Below are 19,491 nucleotides of genomic sequence, written 5' to 3' on the forward strand. Positions count from 1 at the left end.
TCGCAGCGCGAAAGCGTGGCGGGCGCATGCGCCACAGCTCTCTCCACCAGCAGTCCTCGGACTGCGCGCTTGGGCTCCACCCCAAGCAAGCCAAGCCTTTCTCCTCTCCTCTTCCCACCAAGGATCCGCGTGGCGGGGCGCGCGCGCACTTGGGCTCGAGGGCGGCTTGTCGTCTGGGCCGCGGCGGCTGCTGGCGAGGGGCGGGGCTATTTCCTTTGGGGCCCCACCCCTTTGGCCCGGCGTGCATACCGCGCCTGCGCGCTCCCGCCCGGTCTCCATCTTGGAATTGGGAGGAAGAGAGAGAGGGAGAGAGAGGGAGGCCGGGACGAGAGCAGGGCTGTGGTGCGGTGAGAAGCTGAGACGAAAAGGAAAGGGAGTGAAGCACAGGGACCATCAGCAGCGCCTCCGCTACAGTCCTTCAGCTGTTCCGGAGAGAGAGGACGGGAAAGGGAGTAGGCCAGGGCTGGAGTGGGGGCTGTCACTCTCGGACCCCAGCCTTAGAGGGGCCGTGCAGCCGGGCGTCCTCGGGGTGGGCCCCTTGTGGCCGAAGACCTGGGGCTCAGGCCCCTGGGTCCCAAATTTTGGGGCTTGGTCCCTTGTTTCTCAGATACCCAGGTATCAAGCCCTCGTATATCAGATATCTGGGACCCAAGTCCCAACCTTTACAAACCTGGGTCTCTGTTTTATAGAATTTAAAATACCTGGGATTCAGGACCCTGTGTGCACCAATATCCGGGGTTCATCCTCCAAGCGATCAGATATCGGACTCATTTTTAGCCCTTGCAAATATACGGGGCTCAGACCCCACAATCGGAAATCCGGGATTCAGCAACTGTCGCCCTCGAGTTGGGGGAGGACTGGACCGCGAGGTCAGATCAGGTTGTCACCCCCTCCCCTCCAGGGGAGGCTTCCCGGGCCCGCCCCTCAGGAAGGGCGAAAGCTGAGGAAGAGGTGGCGAGGGGGAAGGTCTCCTTGCCCCTCTCCCTGCTTGTCAGAGCAACTGGAGTACCCCAGGCGGAAGCGGAGGCGCTGGGGCACCATAGTGACCCCTACCAGGTGAGAGACATGGGTGCATGGGCATGAGCCCCTCTGGTCAGCTCCATCCCGAGAAGCTGGGGCTGGGTAGGCCCTCTCCTCAGGATAGGGATTCCTGCTGGGCCCATGGTCAGGCTCTGGCCAGCCCAGTCTGCTTCTGTTGCTAGCTCTTCTCCCTTTCTCTTGCCTTCATTGTGTCTGGTTGAAGGGGTACTCTCAGGTGACAGGGCCTGTCTTGTCACCAAGGGTCACGCCCTAGGATGCTTAGCCAATCAAATGGCTTTCCACCTTTCTAGTCTTTATCAATTTTGCCTTCACAACCACCTCTTCATGATTTTATTATACTCTTCCCCCCCTCCCCCCAAGACTGCTCTAGGGTGTTGATTCCCATGTAGGTGGACTGGCTTATTTATTTATTTAGATTGAGACAGCCTTTCTGTAGCCCTGGGTGGTCGATCTGGCCCTGAACTGGAGTCAGTCTTTAACCTCTTTACAGTTTTGACTACAGGTGCAAGCCACCACGCTGGGAGCTTATATTCTTTTCTGGCTTGGTTTAGTTGGAGTTTTTGTCCTTGCAAAGGTGTGTGTGTGTGTGTGTGTGTGTGTGTGTGTGTGTGTGTGTGCGCGCGCGCTTGGTAATATTTCCTCCAGCTGCATTTACCTCCCTGTCTCTTGCTGAGATGGTGTAAATAATGTCATATATTTGTCAAGTGACCTATCCTTTACAGAGCGCTTTTGCATACATTTTTTCCATACTACATACTCCTACTCAACCTGTGGGAACTCTTTTATTATTGTCTTCCCATTTTACAGTTGAAAACGTTGATGCCCAGCGAAGTTGTTCAAGGTCACTGAGTGACAGATTCATGATTTTAACTCGTCTTGTCCCTGACTGGATACCCACTTCTTCTGAACCTGGGCTTGATGTATCAGGGTGAGGTTTAGAAATGGGGGTGTAATGATCGTCCTCTCCAGAAGGAGCTTTTCCTGAGAGGAAGCTCTGCTTTGTGCTCTTCCTCATGGGTGTTTTTCTAACGTGACCTTCATTTTTACTCGGATCCCACACTTTGGCCCGTGTTCCAGAGATAGTTCTCTCTTCTAAAAAGTGATGGCCTTAGTACCTTTTCTTAGCTGTTGAGTTAGAATGCGACCCTCTCTGCCCCCCTCGCTCCCAGGATTAAAGCCTCTGGCAGCTCTGGAATCAGAGGCGGAAAAGCCGTTGGTTCGGGGTCTACAGTGTTCTGAGTATGAGTGAGCTCTCAGGCAGTCGGATTTTGTAATCTACTACCAAAGGAATTGTAAGCCACTTACATGAAGCTCTTGCTGTAGGTTGCAGATGGGATGCACTGGTGAGTCAGTTTAGGGATTCTTTTGCAACGTGGGTTTTAGAAGGTGATTATGATTTAGCCCAGACCACGGTAATTGCCCAAATGTTATTGTAAGGAAGGGGACCTGTATGATGTTTTTACAGTGGCTGCCACTCTTCATGTGGCCTGAGTTTCTGGGTTGGCAGTCTTAGGCTTGTTACTGGTTAAGAAGTCATGAGGGTTCCCTTGGCAAGTTGTGATGCCCTGCCTTTTGTGTGTGTGTGTGTGTGTGTGGTGAGGGGTGGTTGCCGCTATGCTCCAAGAGAAGGGGGCCTGCCTTGAGCAGACTAAGCAGCAGAGAGCAACCAGTTAGTCAGTTGTGAGCCTTTCCCATCCTGAGGGCCTACAAAGAGTCCAGCTCCTTTTCCACCCGCCAGCTTCCAGTTGAGCTAAGGAGACAAAATTAACAGCATGGACAGGAAACAATGTGCCACGGAATATAATTATATACTGAAATTGTTAGGTACTTTTAAGTAGCTAGAACTCTGCCTCAGGAGTCCGACTCTGCTGAGGGCTTTGTGTCCAAAATTCCCATTAGTCCTTTAAAAAGCCTACCCTAGAGTGTGCATTCTGGTCCTGGTACCCTGTGGCAACTTTGCTTTGGAGTTTGTTTTTGAGTTTGCTTTGGAACGCCCACCGGCCAAGGGCTGGAATGATCTGGGAGGTTCTCCTAAAACAGGGAGGCTGGACTTAGTTGCCTCCTTACAGAATTCTGTCCTGACTGAATGGGAAAGGTCCTGCTCTGTGACCTTGGGAAAGGCCTTTTCTTCTCTGTACCTCAGTAACTCTGGAAAAATGGTGATCTTGATCATACCTTGCTAGTTTCGTATAATTGTTCTGGATGCCTGGTGGTAGCAAGTCATTTGCCTTTTCAGAACCTGCTCAGTGTCTGTAACGGCTGCGTGTAACCATACTGTTCATCCAGGAGGTTGTAGGAGCCCAGTGCGAGGGGAGGCTTGCTGAGGTGCTTAACGCCCATGCTCAGAGAATGTTATCTGTGACCCACAACATCCTATTCCCATGTATGCTGCTTATGCAGTTGGACTGGACAAGAGAGGCAGCCCAGAACACAGAGGTCCCCAGTGTCAGGTGCCAGTCCCTACTGTTCCTAGTCTGGATGTTCGCCCTGCCACAGGGTCCCTACGTTTTTTGAAAATGAGTCTCCTTGGTCCCTTCAGGCCAGTACCAACTTGTAACAATGGCCGGATTTCCACCACATCCGGCCTGTTTCCTGTTCTCATCCAGTGTTTGAGAGCTTGAAGGAGGAGGTAGCCTCAGCACCAAGGGGTACAGGAAGGTCCCTGGAAATCACTGGACTATGAGAACTTGTGGGACAGGACATGTTGGGATTTGAAGCTCTGGCTGAGACACAAATCTTTATGCTTGATGGGAATGGCAGGGTATAGGGAGCTGAGAAATTAGTGAGGGCTGATTAGGGGATGCTTGGCTTCCCAGAATTGTCTTTGTGGCAATTTTAGGGATTCCAGAGACCACCAGCCATCCCCACTACCACCACCCCCAACTGGTTGCCAGGGCAACTTTGTTTTTTAGCTTTGATGTTGTTATTAACAGCCCCCCTACCTACCTTTCCTCAGCAGTACCTCCTCCTCATCAGTAAATGAGGGGAGGAGGAGGCAGAAACCTGAGGGAGGACCTCTCTCTCCCTCTGGGCCCTATCTTAGCTCTAAGGGTCCTATGTCCTTTTTCCAGGCAAGATCCCAATCTCAGGGCCCCCTGGGGCCATCATGCCAGCTGGGGGCCGGGCCGGGAGCCTGAAGGACCCTGATGTGGCTGAGCTCTTCTTCAAGGATGACCCTGAGAAGCTCTTCTCTGACCTCCGGGAGATCGGCCATGGCAGCTTTGGAGCAGTGTACTTTGTGAGTTGGGTCTTGAAAAGGGTAAAGCAGGGCTCAGTCTCTTTCAACCTGTGGATCTCCAGGCCTCTGCACCACTCCACCACAACAATCCTTCCCACCCTCTTCTAATAGCTCACCCCATGCCCAAGGTGGTCTTTCCCATCCTCTAATCTGGTCCTCTAGGCCCGGGATGTCCGGAACAGTGAGGTGGTGGCCATCAAGAAGATGTCCTATAGTGGGAAGCAATCAAATGAGGTGAGTCAGGTTGATTAACATCAGGTTGTGGAGGGCAGAGGGCCCTAGTCTCAACATGCAGCCTGGGTAACCCCTTCCTCTCTTGACCTTCTAGAAATGGCAGGATATCATCAAGGAGGTGCGGTTCTTACAGAAGCTACGGCATCCTAATACCATTCAGTACCGGGGCTGTTACCTGAGGGAGCACACAGCTTGGGTGAGCTGTCCCACAACTGCAGTAACAGTTTTACTCAGGTCAATCTTTTCCTGGTCCAGTGTTTTAAACAGGCAGTCTCTTTCTGAGGACTATGTTAGTCCTCAGAAAAACCAATAAGCCAGGCATGGTGGCACTCACCTCTAATCCTAACACTGAAGAGGCAGACACAGGTGGATCTCTGTGAGTTCAAGACTAGTCTGGACTACCTAGTGAGTTTTGTGCTAGCCTGGGCCAAAACTACACAGTGAGATCCTATAGTAAAAAAGAAAAATAAGCGAATGAAGATCTGTGTAGGTGCAGAAGAGGCTGACACCAAGCTGCATAGACAGTATGCTCTTTAGAAGGTGGTGATTAAGGGGCACTCAAAAGGGGCCCAGAGGGGAGCAATGGAAGGTGTCTTGGTATCTTTGGGGGGACAGGGGCTTGAATCCAGAGAGGCTCCCAGCACCTCTTGTTTTCTCTGGCGTCCCTTCTCTGTCACCCTTTTGGCATTGTCTCAGTGGAAGATAAACAATAAAGTGCTGTTTTGAGTTTTTGCTCAAGGGGACTGGGTGGCCAGAATCTGATGATCTCTAACACTTGACCCTTCCTTAGCTGGTGATGGAGTATTGCCTGGGCTCAGCTTCTGATCTTCTAGAAGGTAGGTAAATCTGAACTTGGGCATAAGGAAGATAAACAAGAAAGCCATAGGAGAAAGTAGCTTATTCCATCTTATTCCCCCTGTGGTCCCTCAGTTTGTTATTTGGCTTCCTTCTACAGTGCACAAGAAACCCCTGCAGGAGGTAGAGATTGCAGCTGTGACCCATGGGGCTCTTCAGGGCCTGGCATATCTACACTCACACAACATGATCCATAGGTATGATGACACCAACTGTGGCTGAGAATAGGATACTTTGTATACCAGTCCTCGTTTTTTGCTGAGCTCTGATTGTCTTGGGTACTGCCAACCCCACCCCACCCCATCCCCCACCCCCATCTTCTCTGAGATGCATTTCTCATCTCTGCACTTTCTTCTGTCAGAGATGTGAAGGCTGGAAACATCTTGCTGTCAGAACCAGGCTTGGTAAAACTGGGGGACTTTGGCTCTGCATCAATCATGGCACCTGCCAACTCTTTTGTGGGCACTCCATACTGGTGAGTAGAAGAGGTGGTAGGTGGAATTTTTAGTCCCAAAATATTGGAAATAAAAAGTGTAGGATCTGGTTCAGCGTTAGCCATTCTTCTCTGTTGTCCTCCCAGGATGGCTCCAGAGGTGATCCTAGCCATGGATGAGGGACAATATGATGGCAAAGTGGATGTCTGGTCCTTGGGGATAACCTGTATTGAGCTAGGTAAGGATTTCCTCTCTACCTCCTCAGCTTATTCTCCACTTCCCATCCCCATGGACCCTAGGCCTCTAGGTTCCTGTCCATTTTGACTATTCTGACTTTAATACAAACAACTGTCAAACCCTGCATTTTATTTTGTTTTGTTTTTCCAGACAGGGTTTTTCTGTCTGTCCTAGAACTCAGTCCAGACTGGCCTTGAACTCAGAGGTCTGACTGCCTCTGCTTCCTGAGTTCTGAGATTGAAGGTGTGTGCCACCATGTGAGGTCTCCCCACCAGTTTTTACACTTAAAGATATTATAGCAGTTCTTGCTTTTTGTCTATTACCTGGGCTCTAAATCTGTTTTTACTGCCCAGTGTGCTAGATTCTGGGGGTATGGGGGTAAAGTTCCCACCCTCATTAAAAATGCACTCAGGTAGGGGAAGCTAGGTGTGTTTTCTGTCACTGCGGCACAGTGGTACAGAGAGAAAAAACTTCTAAAGTCTAGGGACTGAGGAAGCCCTCCCTGTGTGTTGTAGATCAAAAGCTGCTAGAAAGATGCAGGGTAGAGTATTCTAGACAGAAAGCAGCATTGCAGAAACTTACAGGTCAGGGCAAGCCTGAGGTTAGCTTTTGGAACTACATGTATAATACAGAGGAATGAGTTGAGAGGTCCTAAAAGTTAGACCCAAGTGAGTCCCTGAGGTCTTGGAGCTCTGTTGGTGCTCTTTGCCAGTCTGGACTACTGAAGCAGTCTAATGGGGTAATACTTGTAAGACCTCTAGCACAACACCAAGCATGAAGTAATTGTCCAAGAAAAGAGTAGTTCAAACTGACTGCTTCCTGCAGAGATCTTTCCTCTGCCAGTCTCTCCCCCCGACCCCCAACATCCCTGAGACAGGTTTTGTTTGTTTGTTTGTTTGTTTCCCTCTGTGTATCCCTGATTGACCTGGAACTCACTCAGTAGACCAGCTGGCCTTGAACTCAGAGATCCGCAGGCCTCTGCCTCCCAGGTGCACCACCATGCCCAACAACTAGTTTCTTCCTTATAGTCTCTCTGATGTACAGAGGCCAGAGAGGTCTGCCTAAGCTTAGTGAAGTCCTTTTAGTCCCTGCTCAGAGTCCTCTGTGGCTCTCTGTTGCCTCCTAAACTAGAACTGTCCCCAGCTTCCTTAAATCAGCTACAGCCCCTGGTTCCTCTTCCTTTTATGGACTCTGCGCATATGGAATGGTTAAAGAGCTCACCCACTTTCTTGCCTTGGTTTGCCTTGTGTCCTGTGCCTGCCATCAGAGAGTTGGTTGTACTCCTGCCCTTTGTTTACCATTTGAGGCCAAACTGGTGGCAAAATGTATGAAACAGATCACAGAGAAGACCTGTCTATTGTATTCCTAGATTTTGTAGAGATATGGATACACAGAACTAGTTCTCCATTACTGGAAAGCCTGATTAGAAATGACAGCCAGGCCGGGCAGTGGTGGCGCACGCCTTTAATCCCAGCACTTGGGAGGCAGAGGCAGGTGGATTTCTGAGTTCAAGGCCAGCCTGGTCTACAGAGTGAGTTCCAGGACAGCCAGGGCTTCACAGAGAAACCCTGTCTCGAAAAACCAAAAAAAAGAAAGAAAGAAAGAAAGAAAGAAATGACAGCCAGTACTATGTAAGTGGAACAGTGTTGAGGGAAGTCAGGGCAAGCTGGAGGTCTCTGTTCCACTAAAGAACCACTGATGTATGTATAGTTTCAGCTCCTTTTACCATATCTAATTCTTTGGTTTTTGGTTTTTCGAGACAGGGTTTCTCTGTATAGCCCTGGCTGTCCTGGAACTCTGTAGACCAGGCTGGCCTCAAACTCAGAAATCCGCCTGCCTCTGCCTCCCAAGTGCTGGGATTAAAGGTGTGCGCCATCACTGTCTGGCACCATATCTAATTCTTAAAGAAAAACTGGAAATTTATATTCTTGTAATTGTTGGTAATTAAATCACTATTTAGGTCAAAACCAACCATACATTTGTCTGGACTATAAGGAGCTCCTGGTTCACCACTTAGAGCTCCCTCCAGTACTCCCTTTTCTAAAAGACCTCAGTTTCCTAGCCATTTATCTGTCCCTTTACCATAATTAGCAACTTTAATTTGGTGTTAGTTGTGTTTTGTTTTGGTGGTTTGGGGAATGAAATCTAGAGGCTGGCAGGTGCTAAGCAAGCATTCAGCAGCTGAGCTACACCCTGAGTTCTCCCCAGTGCTACTGGCTCGGTTAATTTTAGGCTGGAACTTTCTTGAACAGAGTATGCTTTTTTGTTTCTCTTTCCTACACTACAGGTTTTGCTCTTAGTTGGCCTCATGCATAGTAGTTTGGCTGGTAACTGTGCTGCTTTATGCCTTTTTTGCTGTGTTTTTTTAGTCCCTACTCTGCCCATGTGCAGCAGATAAAATGAACCTTAAATTTTATTGAGAGGAAATTAAGATGCAGCAGGATCAGTAATTGCTCAAGGTCAATCAGGAAGAAAGCCGGGGAAGATGGGATTTGAACCCCAGCTGTTTGAGTTCCCATCTAGTTCCTGATCATCTGTCTCTTTCCACTTCCTCTGTCCTCTCTGTAGCGGAGCGGAAGCCACCACTGTTCAACATGAATGCAATGAGTGCCTTATACCACATTGCACAGAATGAATCTCCTGCTCTCCAGTCAGGACACTGGTAAGGACTGGGCTTCTTGGGCCAAAGGGTTAGGTCATGGGATCTGCCTGCCTGGCTCATGGCCTCGCCTATCTTACTTTTTGGGATATCAGGTCTGAGTACTTCCGGAATTTTGTTGACTCCTGTCTTCAGAAAATCCCTCAAGACAGACCAACCTCAGAGGTTCTTTTGAAGGTGAGCACGTTTAGTGTCGTAGAACTGGTGCCTGGTAGAGCCGTAGAAAACTATCAGGGCTCCCAGTTCTTCATCCAGGAAGCGTTCTTTATCTATTTTGCCCTAGGCCCTGATGGCTCATTTCCCTTGTCTTGCTAGATTTTATCTGCTATACTGTCTTTTTTTTTTTTTTTTTTTTAAGATTTATTTTATTTATATGAGTACACTGTAGCTGTCTTCAGACGCACCAGAAGAGGGCATCAGACCTCATTACAGATGGTTGTGAGCCACCATGTGATTGCTGGGAATTGAACTCAGGACCTCTAGAAGAGCAGTCAATGCTCTTAACCACTGAGCCATCTCTCCAGCCCCTCTGCTATACTGTCTTAAGTAACCATTTGTTTTCACATTTTTCTTAGTCACAGACCATAAATGTATGAACTCCCTTCAGTGTTTTAAGTTTTCCAATCTGCTGGAGTCTCATTCCCTTCTCAGACCCAGTGTGTCTTAAGAAGCCCTAGTTAGCATGAACAAACTGCTGGATTGACCTGCTGGATTTTAAAGGATAACCTTTGAGGGCCTAAAGAGGTCTTTTGATTCATCCAAAGGCACTTGGCCTTTGGTAACCAGAACTGGATTGGCATCTAGATCTCCTGAATATCTTGCCTTCAGCAGTGCCTGGAGAAATGACACTCTCTGGATAGTCAGGACAGCTTCTGTGGGAAGAAAGATAAGACAAGGGTGAGCTTGCAGCTATAGTGGGCAGGGGCCTCAGGTTAGGAGATGCTGAAAGGGATGGAATCTAGAGGGGCTGAGGAGAACTGACAGCAGATCTCAGGTGTTCTGTTGCTTTAGCACCGCTTTGTGCTCCGGGAGCGACCGCCCACAGTCATCATGGACCTAATCCAGAGGACCAAGGATGCTGTACGGGAACTGGATAACCTGCAGTACCGAAAGATGAAGAAGATACTGTTCCAAGAGGCACCCAATGGCCCTGGTGCTGAGGCCCCAGAGGAAGAGGAGGTGACCTAACTTAACCTGACACCTCTCCACCCAAGAAGGGCTTGGTCCTTCTTCCCCATTTGTCTTCACCTTCTTTCTTTGTGCTACTCCATATCCTTGTCCTTCCCTTTCCCTGCCCAACAGCTCACACCCTGTTCCCAGGAGGCAGAACCTTACACGCACCGCGCAGGGACACTGACCAGTCTAGAGAGCAGCCATTCAGTGCCCAGCATGTCCATCAGCGCCTCCAGCCAGAGCAGCTCAGTCAACAGCCTAGCAGATGCCTCAGATAATGAAGAAGAGGAGGAAGAAGAAGAGGAGGAGGAGGAAGAGGAGGAAGAAGAAGGCCCTGAATCCCGAGAGATGGCCATGATGCAGGAGGGGGAGCATACAGTCACTTCCCACAGCTCCATCATCCACCGGCTGCCGGTACGCAGGTCACCCTGAGCAGCTTAGTGGCCACAAGGCCAAGCATCAGCTGATTGGCTCAGGAATGACTAGGTTCCTGCTCTCTAGTGTGTCTGCTCCTCCTTTTAAAAGTCTGAAGGAGTCTATCTCCTTGGGTACCCATCAGGCCCATTGGCACCTGAGTTTTGGGCATCCCTTTCTTCTTTCCTTTTTCTAGGGCTCAGACAACCTATATGATGATCCCTATCAGCCAGAGATGACCCCAAGTCCACTCCAGCCACCTGCAGCCCCTCCCACCTCCACCTCCTCTTCTGCTCGCCGCAGAGCTTATTGCCGCAACCGAGACCACTTTGCTACCATTCGTACTGCCTCCCTGGTAAGGATGGCCATCTTCACTCAGCTTTACTATAGTTTTTTTCTTTTCTCTTTTACTTGGTACATCAGACAGAAGTCCAGCAGTTACTTTTTCTGTGGCACATGATTTAAGGCTAGATTCTACCCTCACTTTGCTGCTGTCCTTGCTGGCTCCCTTCTCCAAGCAGACTTAGTCACACTACCTAATCTGGGTATTCCCAGGCTGGCAGACTGTTTGCTTTCAAGGCCTTGTTGAAATACCAGCTTGTGGAGAACTTGCTGGAGGCCTCTGCTGGCCAGGTGCTTTACATGCCTGCTCAGGCACCTGCCCCGCTGTGGTAGCAGGCACATCTACCCGCTGTGGCAGTCCAGGGCACATCTACCCGCTGTGGCAGTCCAGGGCAGTGTGCAGGGTTGCTAGATTCAGAGCCTCAGAGTGTAGGAGTGGATTTCAGGGACCTGCCCTGTTGTCAGTGACTTGTTGTCAGACCTACATACGTGCTTATGTTTAGTCTTTCCAGCTCTCTTGAAGAGGGAAAGGATTGGATCTCATTTAAGAGTTGAGGCTGAGCCGGGCGTGGTGGCGCACGCTTTTAATCCCAGCACTTGGGAGGCAGAGGCAGGCGGATTTCTGAGTTCGAGGCCAGCCTGGTTTACAAAGTGAGTTCCAGGACAGCCAGGACTATACAGAGAAACCCTGTCTCGAAAAAACCAAAGAGTTGAGGCTGCTGCACAAGCGTGGGGTGGTACCCAAAGGAGGACTCCTTCTCCAAAGAGAAAAAGAACAGGAAAAAGGGGAAGGGACTTGTAAGGGTAGAACTGGGAAGAGAGGAAGGGGTGGGGTGAATGGAATGTAGAGTGAATTTAAATAAATAAATAAATAAATAAATAAATAAATAAATAATAAAGAAGAGTTGAGGTTGCTATGGCTTGGGGAGGCTGTTGTCCAACATACTTGCCCAGTACCCTTGGGTGGGGTTCTATTCCTGTAAATAGGATCTTAGTCTTCTAAAATTTATTTTTCTCAATTCATGGAAAAAGGGTTGCTTATTGAGATGGGTTCTTGTTAAATAGCTCAGCCTTGAATTTGTAATCCTTCTATTGAGTCCTAGAATTTATAGGCATGTAGCACCATGCCCAGCAAGTTCAGGTTTCTCGTAAAACATAGCTCTTGATAAGATTCGTTACATTCCAGTTTTGACTGCATTTGAGCACCAACAATCCCTTTGGTGGCCACTGGGCAAGTCTGGTGTGTGTTTCAAGCTTTTGCTTGTGACTGGGGGTGGATTGCTAGGCTGCTCTTGAGCTGCTGTTGCTGCTTTGTCCTACTATGCAGAGAGATTTGGTTTTCCTGGGCCTTGGCAACCTGCATTACTTAAGAGCCACTAAGAGAACAGTTGAACTGAGTGAGCCCAGAGATCACCAGAGCTTGATCTAACGTGTCAGAACCCAGGTCCTCACTTAGTCCCTGGAGCACGGTGCACCCTCAGTGGTGTTTGCCGAAGGGAGGGTGCTAGCCACCACTCACACTTAGCTATGCAGAGGTGCTGACCCGTGTAACAGATGAGAGAACTAGTAGTTTGACAAGTTGGCTTGCTCATTGAGAGTAGGTGAGAATAACGGGCAGAGCTGGGGTCTGAGCCCAGGAGCGTCCTAGTCAGTCTTTCACACTGGTCTGAATTGTTTCTCTGTTTGCACCAGGACTTGTGCTTCCCATCTTTTATCACCGCAGTCTGCTACCCCAACCCATGTTGTAAAAAATTATTCATTTGACAAAATAGATTCAGAGAGTTAAGTGTGAAGAAGACACTTAATTAATAACAATGAAACCATGAGTCTGAGAACTGTGGTCTTCCTATCTGTGTGAGTAAGATGGGGTGAGGGCCGAGTCCCACTGTATCCTTTCTTCTCCCCTAGGTCAGCCGTCAGATCCAGGAGCATGAGCAGGACTCGGCCCTGCGAGAGCAGCTGAGTGGCTACAAGCGGATGCGACGTCAGCACCAGAAGCAACTGCTGGCCCTGGAGTCCCGTCTGAGGGGTGAACGTGAGGAGCACAGTGGGCGGTTACAGCGGGAGCTCGAGGCACAGCGGGCTGGCTTTGGGACTGAGGCTGAGAAGCTGGCCCGGAGGCACCAGGCCATCGGTGAGAAGGAGGCACGGGCTGCTCAGGCAGAGGAGCGGAAGTTCCAGCAGCACATCCTGGGGCAGCAGAAGAAGGAGCTGGCTGCCCTGCTGGAGGCGCAGAAGCGAACCTACAAGCTGCGGAAGGAGCAGTTGAAAGAGGTTTGGCCAGAACTGCCTGGGTGAATCAGGGCCAGCAGGTAGGCAAGACAAAGGCAGACTCTGACCCACTCCCCCACTGCCCTGCCAGGAGCTCCAGGAGAACCCTAGCACACCCAAACGAGAGAAGGCTGAGTGGCTGTTGAGGCAAAAGGAACAGTTGCAACAGTGCCAGGCAGAAGAGGAAGCAGGGCTGCTGCGGAGGCAGCGCCAGTACTTTGAACTTCAGTGTCGCCAATACAAGCGCAAGATGCTACTGGCTCGGCACAGCCTAGATCAGGACCTGCTTCGAGAGGTAGACCTGACCCACCTGCCCTTCTCCTCGCGGTCAAGGGCCTAGTACCTCTCTCTTTCATTTGCCTTCCTAATGTCTTCTTTCTCATCTACCCTCCTGTGTTTTGATTTGGCTCCTTTTCAGCATCCTTCTTGCTTTCTGTCCCTACTGGGCCCTGATAGGATGCCCTTACTTGTCTCATTCTTCACTTCCTCCCTGCTGAAGAATTCTGTGCCCTTAATTCTTCAATACCAAGAAGGCTCCTTCACTGGGCCCTGAGTTCTACTTCTTTTCTGCCTTAGGACTTGAATAAGAAACAGACACAGAAGGACTTGGAGTGTGCTCTGCTGTTACGGCAGCATGAGGCTACCCGAGAGCTGGAGCTAAGACAGCTCCAGGCTGTCCAGCGCACACGTGCTGAACTTACCCGCCTTCAGCACCAGACAGAGCTAGGCAACCAGCTGGAGTACAACAAGCGACGGGAGCAAGAGTTACGGCAGAAGCACGCGGCCCAGGTTCGCCAGCAGCCCAAGAGCCTCAAAGTACGTGCAGGCCAGCTACCCATGGGCCTCCCTGCTACTGGGGCTCTGGGACCACTCAGCACAGGCACCCCTAGTGAAGAGCAGCCCTGCTCATCTGGCCAGGAGGCAATCCTGGACCAAAGGATGCTGGGAGAGGAGGAGGAAGCAGTGCCAGAGAGAAGGATTCTGGGAAAGGAAGGGACTACCTTGGAGCCAGAGGAGCAGAGGATTTTGGGGGAAGAAATGGGAACCTTTAGTTCCAGCCCACAAAAACATAGGAGTCTGGTTAATGAGGAAGATTGGGATATATCTGAGGAGATGAAGGAGATTAGAAGAGTCCCATCACTGGCATCCCAGGAGAGAAATATTATTGGCCAGGAAGAGGCAGGGTCATGGAGTCTGTGGGAGAAGGAGGGTGGGAACCTTGTGGATGTGGAGTTCAAGCTTGGCTGGGTCCAGGGTCCAGTTCTGACTCCAGTCCCGGAGGAGGAAGAGGAGGAGGAAGAAGAGGGAGGGGCTCCAGTTGGAACCCACAGGGACCCTGGAGATGGCTGTCCTTCCCCAGATATCCCCCCAGAGCCACCTCCATCACATCTGAGACAGTACCCTACTAGCCAGCTCCCTGGACTCCTGTCTCATGGCCTCCTGGCTGGCCTATCCTTTGCAGTGGGGTCCTCCTCTGGCCTCCTGCCCCTACTCCTCCTGCTGCTACTCCCATTGCTGGCAGCCCAAGGTGGAGGTGGCTTGCAGGCAGCACTGCTGGCCCTTGAGGTAGGGCTAGTGGGCCTGGGGGCCTCTTACCTGTTCCTTTGTACAGCTCTACACCTGCCCCCCAGTCTGTTCTTACTCCTGGCTCAGGGTACTGCACTGATGGCTGTCCTTAGCCTGAGCTGGCGCAGAGGCCTTATGGGTGTGCCTCTGGGCCTTGGGGCTGCCTGGCTCCTAGCTTGGCCCAGCCTGGCTTTACCTCTGGCAGCTATGGCAGCTGGGGGCAAATGGGTACGGCAGCAAGGCCCCCAGATGCGTCGGGGTATCTCTCGACTCTGGTTGAGGATTTTGCTACGCCTGTCACCCATGGTCTTTCGGGCCCTACAGGGCTGTGGGGCTGTGGGAGACCGGGGGCTGTTTGCCCTGTACCCTAAGACCAATAAGAATGGTTTCCGAAGTCGACTACCTGTCCCTTGGCCCCGTCAGGGAAATCCTCGCACTACTCAACACCCACTAGCTCAGTTAACAAGAGTTTGGGCTGTGTGCAAGGGCTGGAACTGGCGCCTAGCACGGGCTAGCCACAGATTAGCTTCTTGCTTGCCCCCCTGGGCTGTTCATATACTAGCCAGCTGGGGCCTGCTTAAGGGTGAACGGCCTAGTCGGATCCCTCGGCTGCTGCCACGCAGCCAACGCCGTCTTGGGCTCTCTGCTTCCCGACAGCTACCACCAGGGACTGTAGCTGGGCGGAGATCTCAGACCCGCAGGGCCCTGCCTCCCTGGAGGTAACCAGTTCCAATTCTCCACCCAAATTTAGGGCACTGAGCACTTTATCTCCCACGACTCAGTAAAGTTTCTCCAGTCCCCCAGCCTCTCCTCCCCTTCTGACCTTTCTTCCTCAGTATGTTTTCCCAAGTCCAATCCCGGCCCCAGATCTAGGTCTTTAGACAGGCAGCCTCCTCTGCTGTGGAGTCCAGAAATGACACTCTTTGTGTTTTCCCCAGCCCCCTAAGTTATTGCTGTCCCCTGCTGTGTGTGCTCATCCTCACCCTCATCGGCTTAGGCCTGGGGCCAGGGGTGGCAGGGAGGGAAGTCATGGGGGTTTTCCCTCTTTGATTTTGTTTTTCTGTCTCCCTTCCAACCTGTCCCCTTCCCCTCCACCAAAAAAAAGAAAAAAAGAAAAAAAAAAAAAGAAAAACACAAATAAAATATCTGAGCGGAACTACACCTTTGGCCCAGGCTGCCTCTGTCTGCTTTGTCCTACCGCCCAGCCTCCCTGGTTTGCCCTGAATCTGGACCCTGGCCCTCAGCTCCATGACCGCCTCACCCCACCTCCGTTGTCTTCACTCTTTTCACACCTCTGCCTCATCTTCTGCCTTCATAGATTCATTGCACCATGACCACAACCAGCTCTGGGCTGTGAGTCCCTGTGGAGCTTCCACAGAGCTTCCTCATCTCACAGTTCCACCTGTTTGTGCGACCCTTCCAGAGAGTACTTACTTAGGGTTAAAGGCTTTTGGTCTTTTTGCCCCTTCCTTTACTGTGAACCTATTGCTTACACGGTTTGGAACTGCGTCTCTCACCTGGGTCAGGCATTAGTCTACAGGGTTGGGGTTGGAACCACAAAACCTCCAGTCAAGGGTGGTGAGTTGGGAACAGGTAGAATGTACAAACTAGAGGTCTGGGATTGCTGTGGGCTTGGAGTTGGGGTTGATTATGTTGGGCTGAGCTAAAGTGTGGATCTGGTCAGGGGTGTCAGCTGCTCCCAGCGGAACTTCTCAGATCTTTTCTGGCCACTCTCTGCTGCCGTTTCCCTTCAGTGGCCTGATATGGGGCATCCTCTTACCCATTCCTCAGCCCAGTGCTGCTTCCTTCCTGCCTGCCTTCCTTGAGGTACTGGGCCTGGGCTTTCCTCTGCCTGCCCTTAGTTGTATTACCCTTTCGTGGATGTTGTGTGTGCCTTGGTCTCTCACTCAACCTTTTATATTCTTTTATATTCAATGTGATCACATCCTTCTGTCCCAGGGCAATATTTTCTCCCTCCCTCTTTGCATGATCAGAGTTTCTGTTGTATACTCAGCCCTCTAAAGATTCTCAGCTTCCTGTCTGTAAGATCTTTACGTCTCTTCTTGTGCATCCCTTGCAACTGTGGATGTACTCAGAGCCTCTCTCTCCTCCACCTCTCTTGCCCATGGAGACTTTCATCTCTCAACAGTTCCATCTCTCCACGTCTGTCTGTGTACAGCTCCCCCCGCCCCCTCTGTCTAACATGTTTTCTGTTTCTCTCCCTCTCCCTGTCTCTGCTTCTGTCTCCTTCCTCCTTTTCTTCCTTTCCCCTCGTTGTTCCTCTTCTTCCTCCTCTTCTCCTTCTCCCCTGCCCCGTTTCCCCTTGATCCGTTCACTGCACAGTCAAAGGAGCTGCAGATCAAGAAGCAGTTCCAGGAGACGTGTAAGATCCAGACGAGGCAATACAAGGCTCTTCGGGCACACTTGCTGGAGACCACACCCAAAGCTCAGCACAAGAGCCTTCTTAAGCGGCTCAAGGAGGAGCAGACCCGCAAGCTGGCGATCCTGGCCGAGCAGTATGACCAGTCCATTTCAGAGATGCTCAGCTCGCAGGCGGTGAGGCCTGGGCTTTGGGAGGGGACTGTGGAGTTGGCCTTTGCTTTAAACCTTGTTGTGGCAAAGGAAGGTGGGAGATGTGAACAGAGCTTTTGAACTTAGGAAACTTGGGTGCTCTTTCACTGCTAACATTTTCCATAGTGGTTTTGTCTCCTTAGTGGCATTATTATTTCTCTTACTATTTTCCTAATATCTTAAGAAAGTCACCCTGCCTGCTCTGCCAAGAACCACCAAAGAAAATACTGGCTGTAATATTTTTTTTTTATGGATCTGAGTTTACTTTGTGTGAACAGGGAGCAGGGGAGCAGGTTACAATGAGTGTGGCTCTCAGACTATTTTACTCAGACTTCAGGAATCTGGAAAGAATCTCTTAGGAAAAGCATACCAGCACTGGAGTGGGCTGCTTCAAATGCACACTGAGTCCAAAGAGGTAGAGGGCCCCGGTCTCGCTCCGTCCCACCTCTCAGAGGTACATTTGTAGTGATTACCTTGTGTAGAGTTTCCAGTGCAGATTTGAAACACAATGGGACCAGACTTTTCATAGTTTCCTGACTTCTTTTCCACCCAGTATCTCTTGGACATCATTCCAGATCACATTGTCTATCTCAGTTTTTTTACAGTATAGAGTTTTCCATGGAATGGATGTACCATAATTTATTTAACCCATCCCTTATTGGTGGACATTTAGGTTGTTTCCAGCATTTTGCTATCACAACGCTTCCGTGAACACTTGGAGCACATGTGCAAGTATACCTGGGGGATAGATTCCTGCAAGTGTAATTGCTGTGCCACAGGGTATGACCATCTTCCATTCTCATAGAGGTTGAGACTGCCGCTCCTTGCCACCTTAGGGCCCAGGCCTACTGGGGCAGGGGAGGATGATGGGGACAGGGGAGGAGGTCCCTAAACCCTGTTTGCCCTGTCCTCCAGCTCCGGCTTGATGAGACCCAAGAGGCAGAGTTTCAGGCCCTGCGGCAGCAGCTCCAACAGGAGCTGGAACTCCTCAACGCTTACCAGAGCAAGATCAAGATCCGCACAGAGAGCCAGCATGAGCGCGAGCTAAGGGAGCTGGAGCAGAGAGTGGCTCTGAGGCGGGCACTGCTAGAGCAACGGGTAAGGGGTTTGACCCCCCGAGATGGGAAAGGAAGGGCAGGCTCTCTGTTCCAGGACTCACCCCTGTTCTGGGTGTCCCAGGTGGAAGAAGAGCTGCTGGCCCTACAGACAGGCCGTTCGGAACGCATCCGGAGTTTGCTTGAGCGGCAGGCCCGTGAGATCGAGGCCTTCGATGCTGAGAGCATGAGACTGGGCTTCTCCAGCATGGCTCTGGGGGGCATTCCAGCTGAAGCTGCGGCCCAGGGCTATCCTGCTCCACCCCCAGCCCCTGCCTGGCCCTCCCGTCCAGTTCCCCGTTCAGGGGCCCATTGGAGCCATGGCCCTCCTCCACCAGGCATGCCCCCACCAGCTTGGCGTCAGCCAGCTCTGCTGGCTCCCCCAGGGCCTCCAAACTGGCTAGGGCCCCCAACACAGAGCGGAACACCCCGTGGAGGGGCTCTGCTGCTGCTAAGAAACAGTCCTCAACCCCTAAGGCGGGCAGCGTCAGGGGGCAGCAGTGGTGAGAACGTTGGCCCACCTGCTGCAGTGCCAGGGCCGCTGAGCCGAAGCACCAGTGTTGCTTCCCACATCCTCAACGGCTCCTCCCACTTCTATTCCTGAAGTCCAGAGTGGTGGGCAGAGGAGTAGGGCAAGGTGGGAGTGGATGGTGCCTGATCCTACAGGCAGTGTGCTTGAAGCCTACCCAGTGGTGGTGGGGACAGATGTTGGCTCCAGCTCCCCCATCAGACCTCCTCATCTCATGAGCTTCTTGGGGCTGGCCAGTGACCCCAGGCCAGCTTGGGCATTGGTGCCCCAAGGCTGACCAGGAGCCCTGCCTCCCCACCATGGTGCCAGGGTCTCCCTCCATCACCACCTATAAAAGGTGGGAACTGTGTCAAATATTCATCTGGTCCCCTAGGGGAGGGGAAGGGTGGGTCTAGATATATTATATTTCAGAGAATTATACAACCCTTGTGATGGGGCCATGAACTGGGGACAACAGGGCCCCCAGACCTGGTGGAATGGCAGAGCAGGTCTGGTGCCAAAGCAAGGAGAATGGGAGGAGGCCTTCCTCCAGAAGGATCAGGGGTCTTGCAGTCAGGGTGCCTGAGTCTCACCATTCTCCTGTTGCTGTCTGACGTCCTGTGCCGTCTTGTCTTTTTTTTTTTTAAATTGGGGTCAGGGCTGGGGCGGGGGACAAGGGAAGGACCTTGGAAAGGGCTGCTGCCAAGCCTGGGAGCAGTCATGGGAGCCCCTCTCAGCTATGGGGCTGGCACAGAGCCCTAGGGCGAGCTTTTAATAAACTGTTGGTTATTCTAACAGACCACAGGATGTCTCCCTTTTTGTCTAAGGTATGTGTGGAGAATTTATCAGTGGCA

The 19,491-nt window shown here is 51.3% G+C and overlaps 1 protein-coding gene across 3 annotated transcripts; it reads left to right on the top strand.

Moving 5' to 3' along the window:
- The first annotated feature begins 777 nt into the window (after positions 1 to 777).
- Taok2 (TAO kinase 2) lies at positions 778 to 19,436 on the top strand. Of its 3 annotated transcripts, XR_003837237.2 has the most exons (20): positions 778 to 1,056; positions 4,113 to 4,279; positions 4,442 to 4,513; positions 4,608 to 4,709; positions 5,304 to 5,349; positions 5,469 to 5,565; positions 5,730 to 5,843; positions 5,949 to 6,040; positions 8,608 to 8,701; positions 8,794 to 8,875; positions 9,710 to 9,877; positions 10,001 to 10,285; positions 10,482 to 10,640; positions 12,536 to 12,901; positions 12,990 to 13,193; positions 13,475 to 13,714; positions 16,808 to 17,020; positions 17,709 to 17,815; positions 17,951 to 18,133; positions 18,215 to 18,494. XR_003837237.2 is itself a non-coding variant. In XM_021167605.3 (19 exons), the coding sequence occupies exons 2-19, from the start codon at positions 4,148 to 4,150 to the stop codon at positions 18,731 to 18,733; spliced, it is 3,168 nt and encodes a 1,055-aa protein (XP_021023264.1). In that variant the 5' UTR covers positions 778 to 1,056; positions 4,113 to 4,147; the 3' UTR covers positions 18,734 to 19,436. The 3 variants fall into 3 exon arrangements, 2 of the variants coding, with proteins under 2 accessions (XP_021023264.1, XP_021023262.1); XM_021167605.3 differs by lacking the exon at positions 17,709 to 17,815 and having other exon boundaries at positions 18,215 to 19,436; XM_021167603.3 differs by lacking the exons at positions 16,808 to 17,020; positions 17,709 to 17,815; positions 17,951 to 18,133; positions 18,215 to 18,494 and having other exon boundaries at positions 13,475 to 16,800.
- Positions 19,437 to 19,491: the final 55 nt, after the last annotated feature.

The sequence above is a fragment of the Mus caroli genome, unplaced genomic scaffold (genome assembly GCF_978045245.1).
Source record: "Mus caroli unplaced genomic scaffold, Mus_caroli_1 scaffold_8, whole genome shotgun sequence".
NCBI classification, from domain to species: Eukaryota; Metazoa; Chordata; class Mammalia; order Rodentia; family Muridae; genus Mus; species Mus caroli.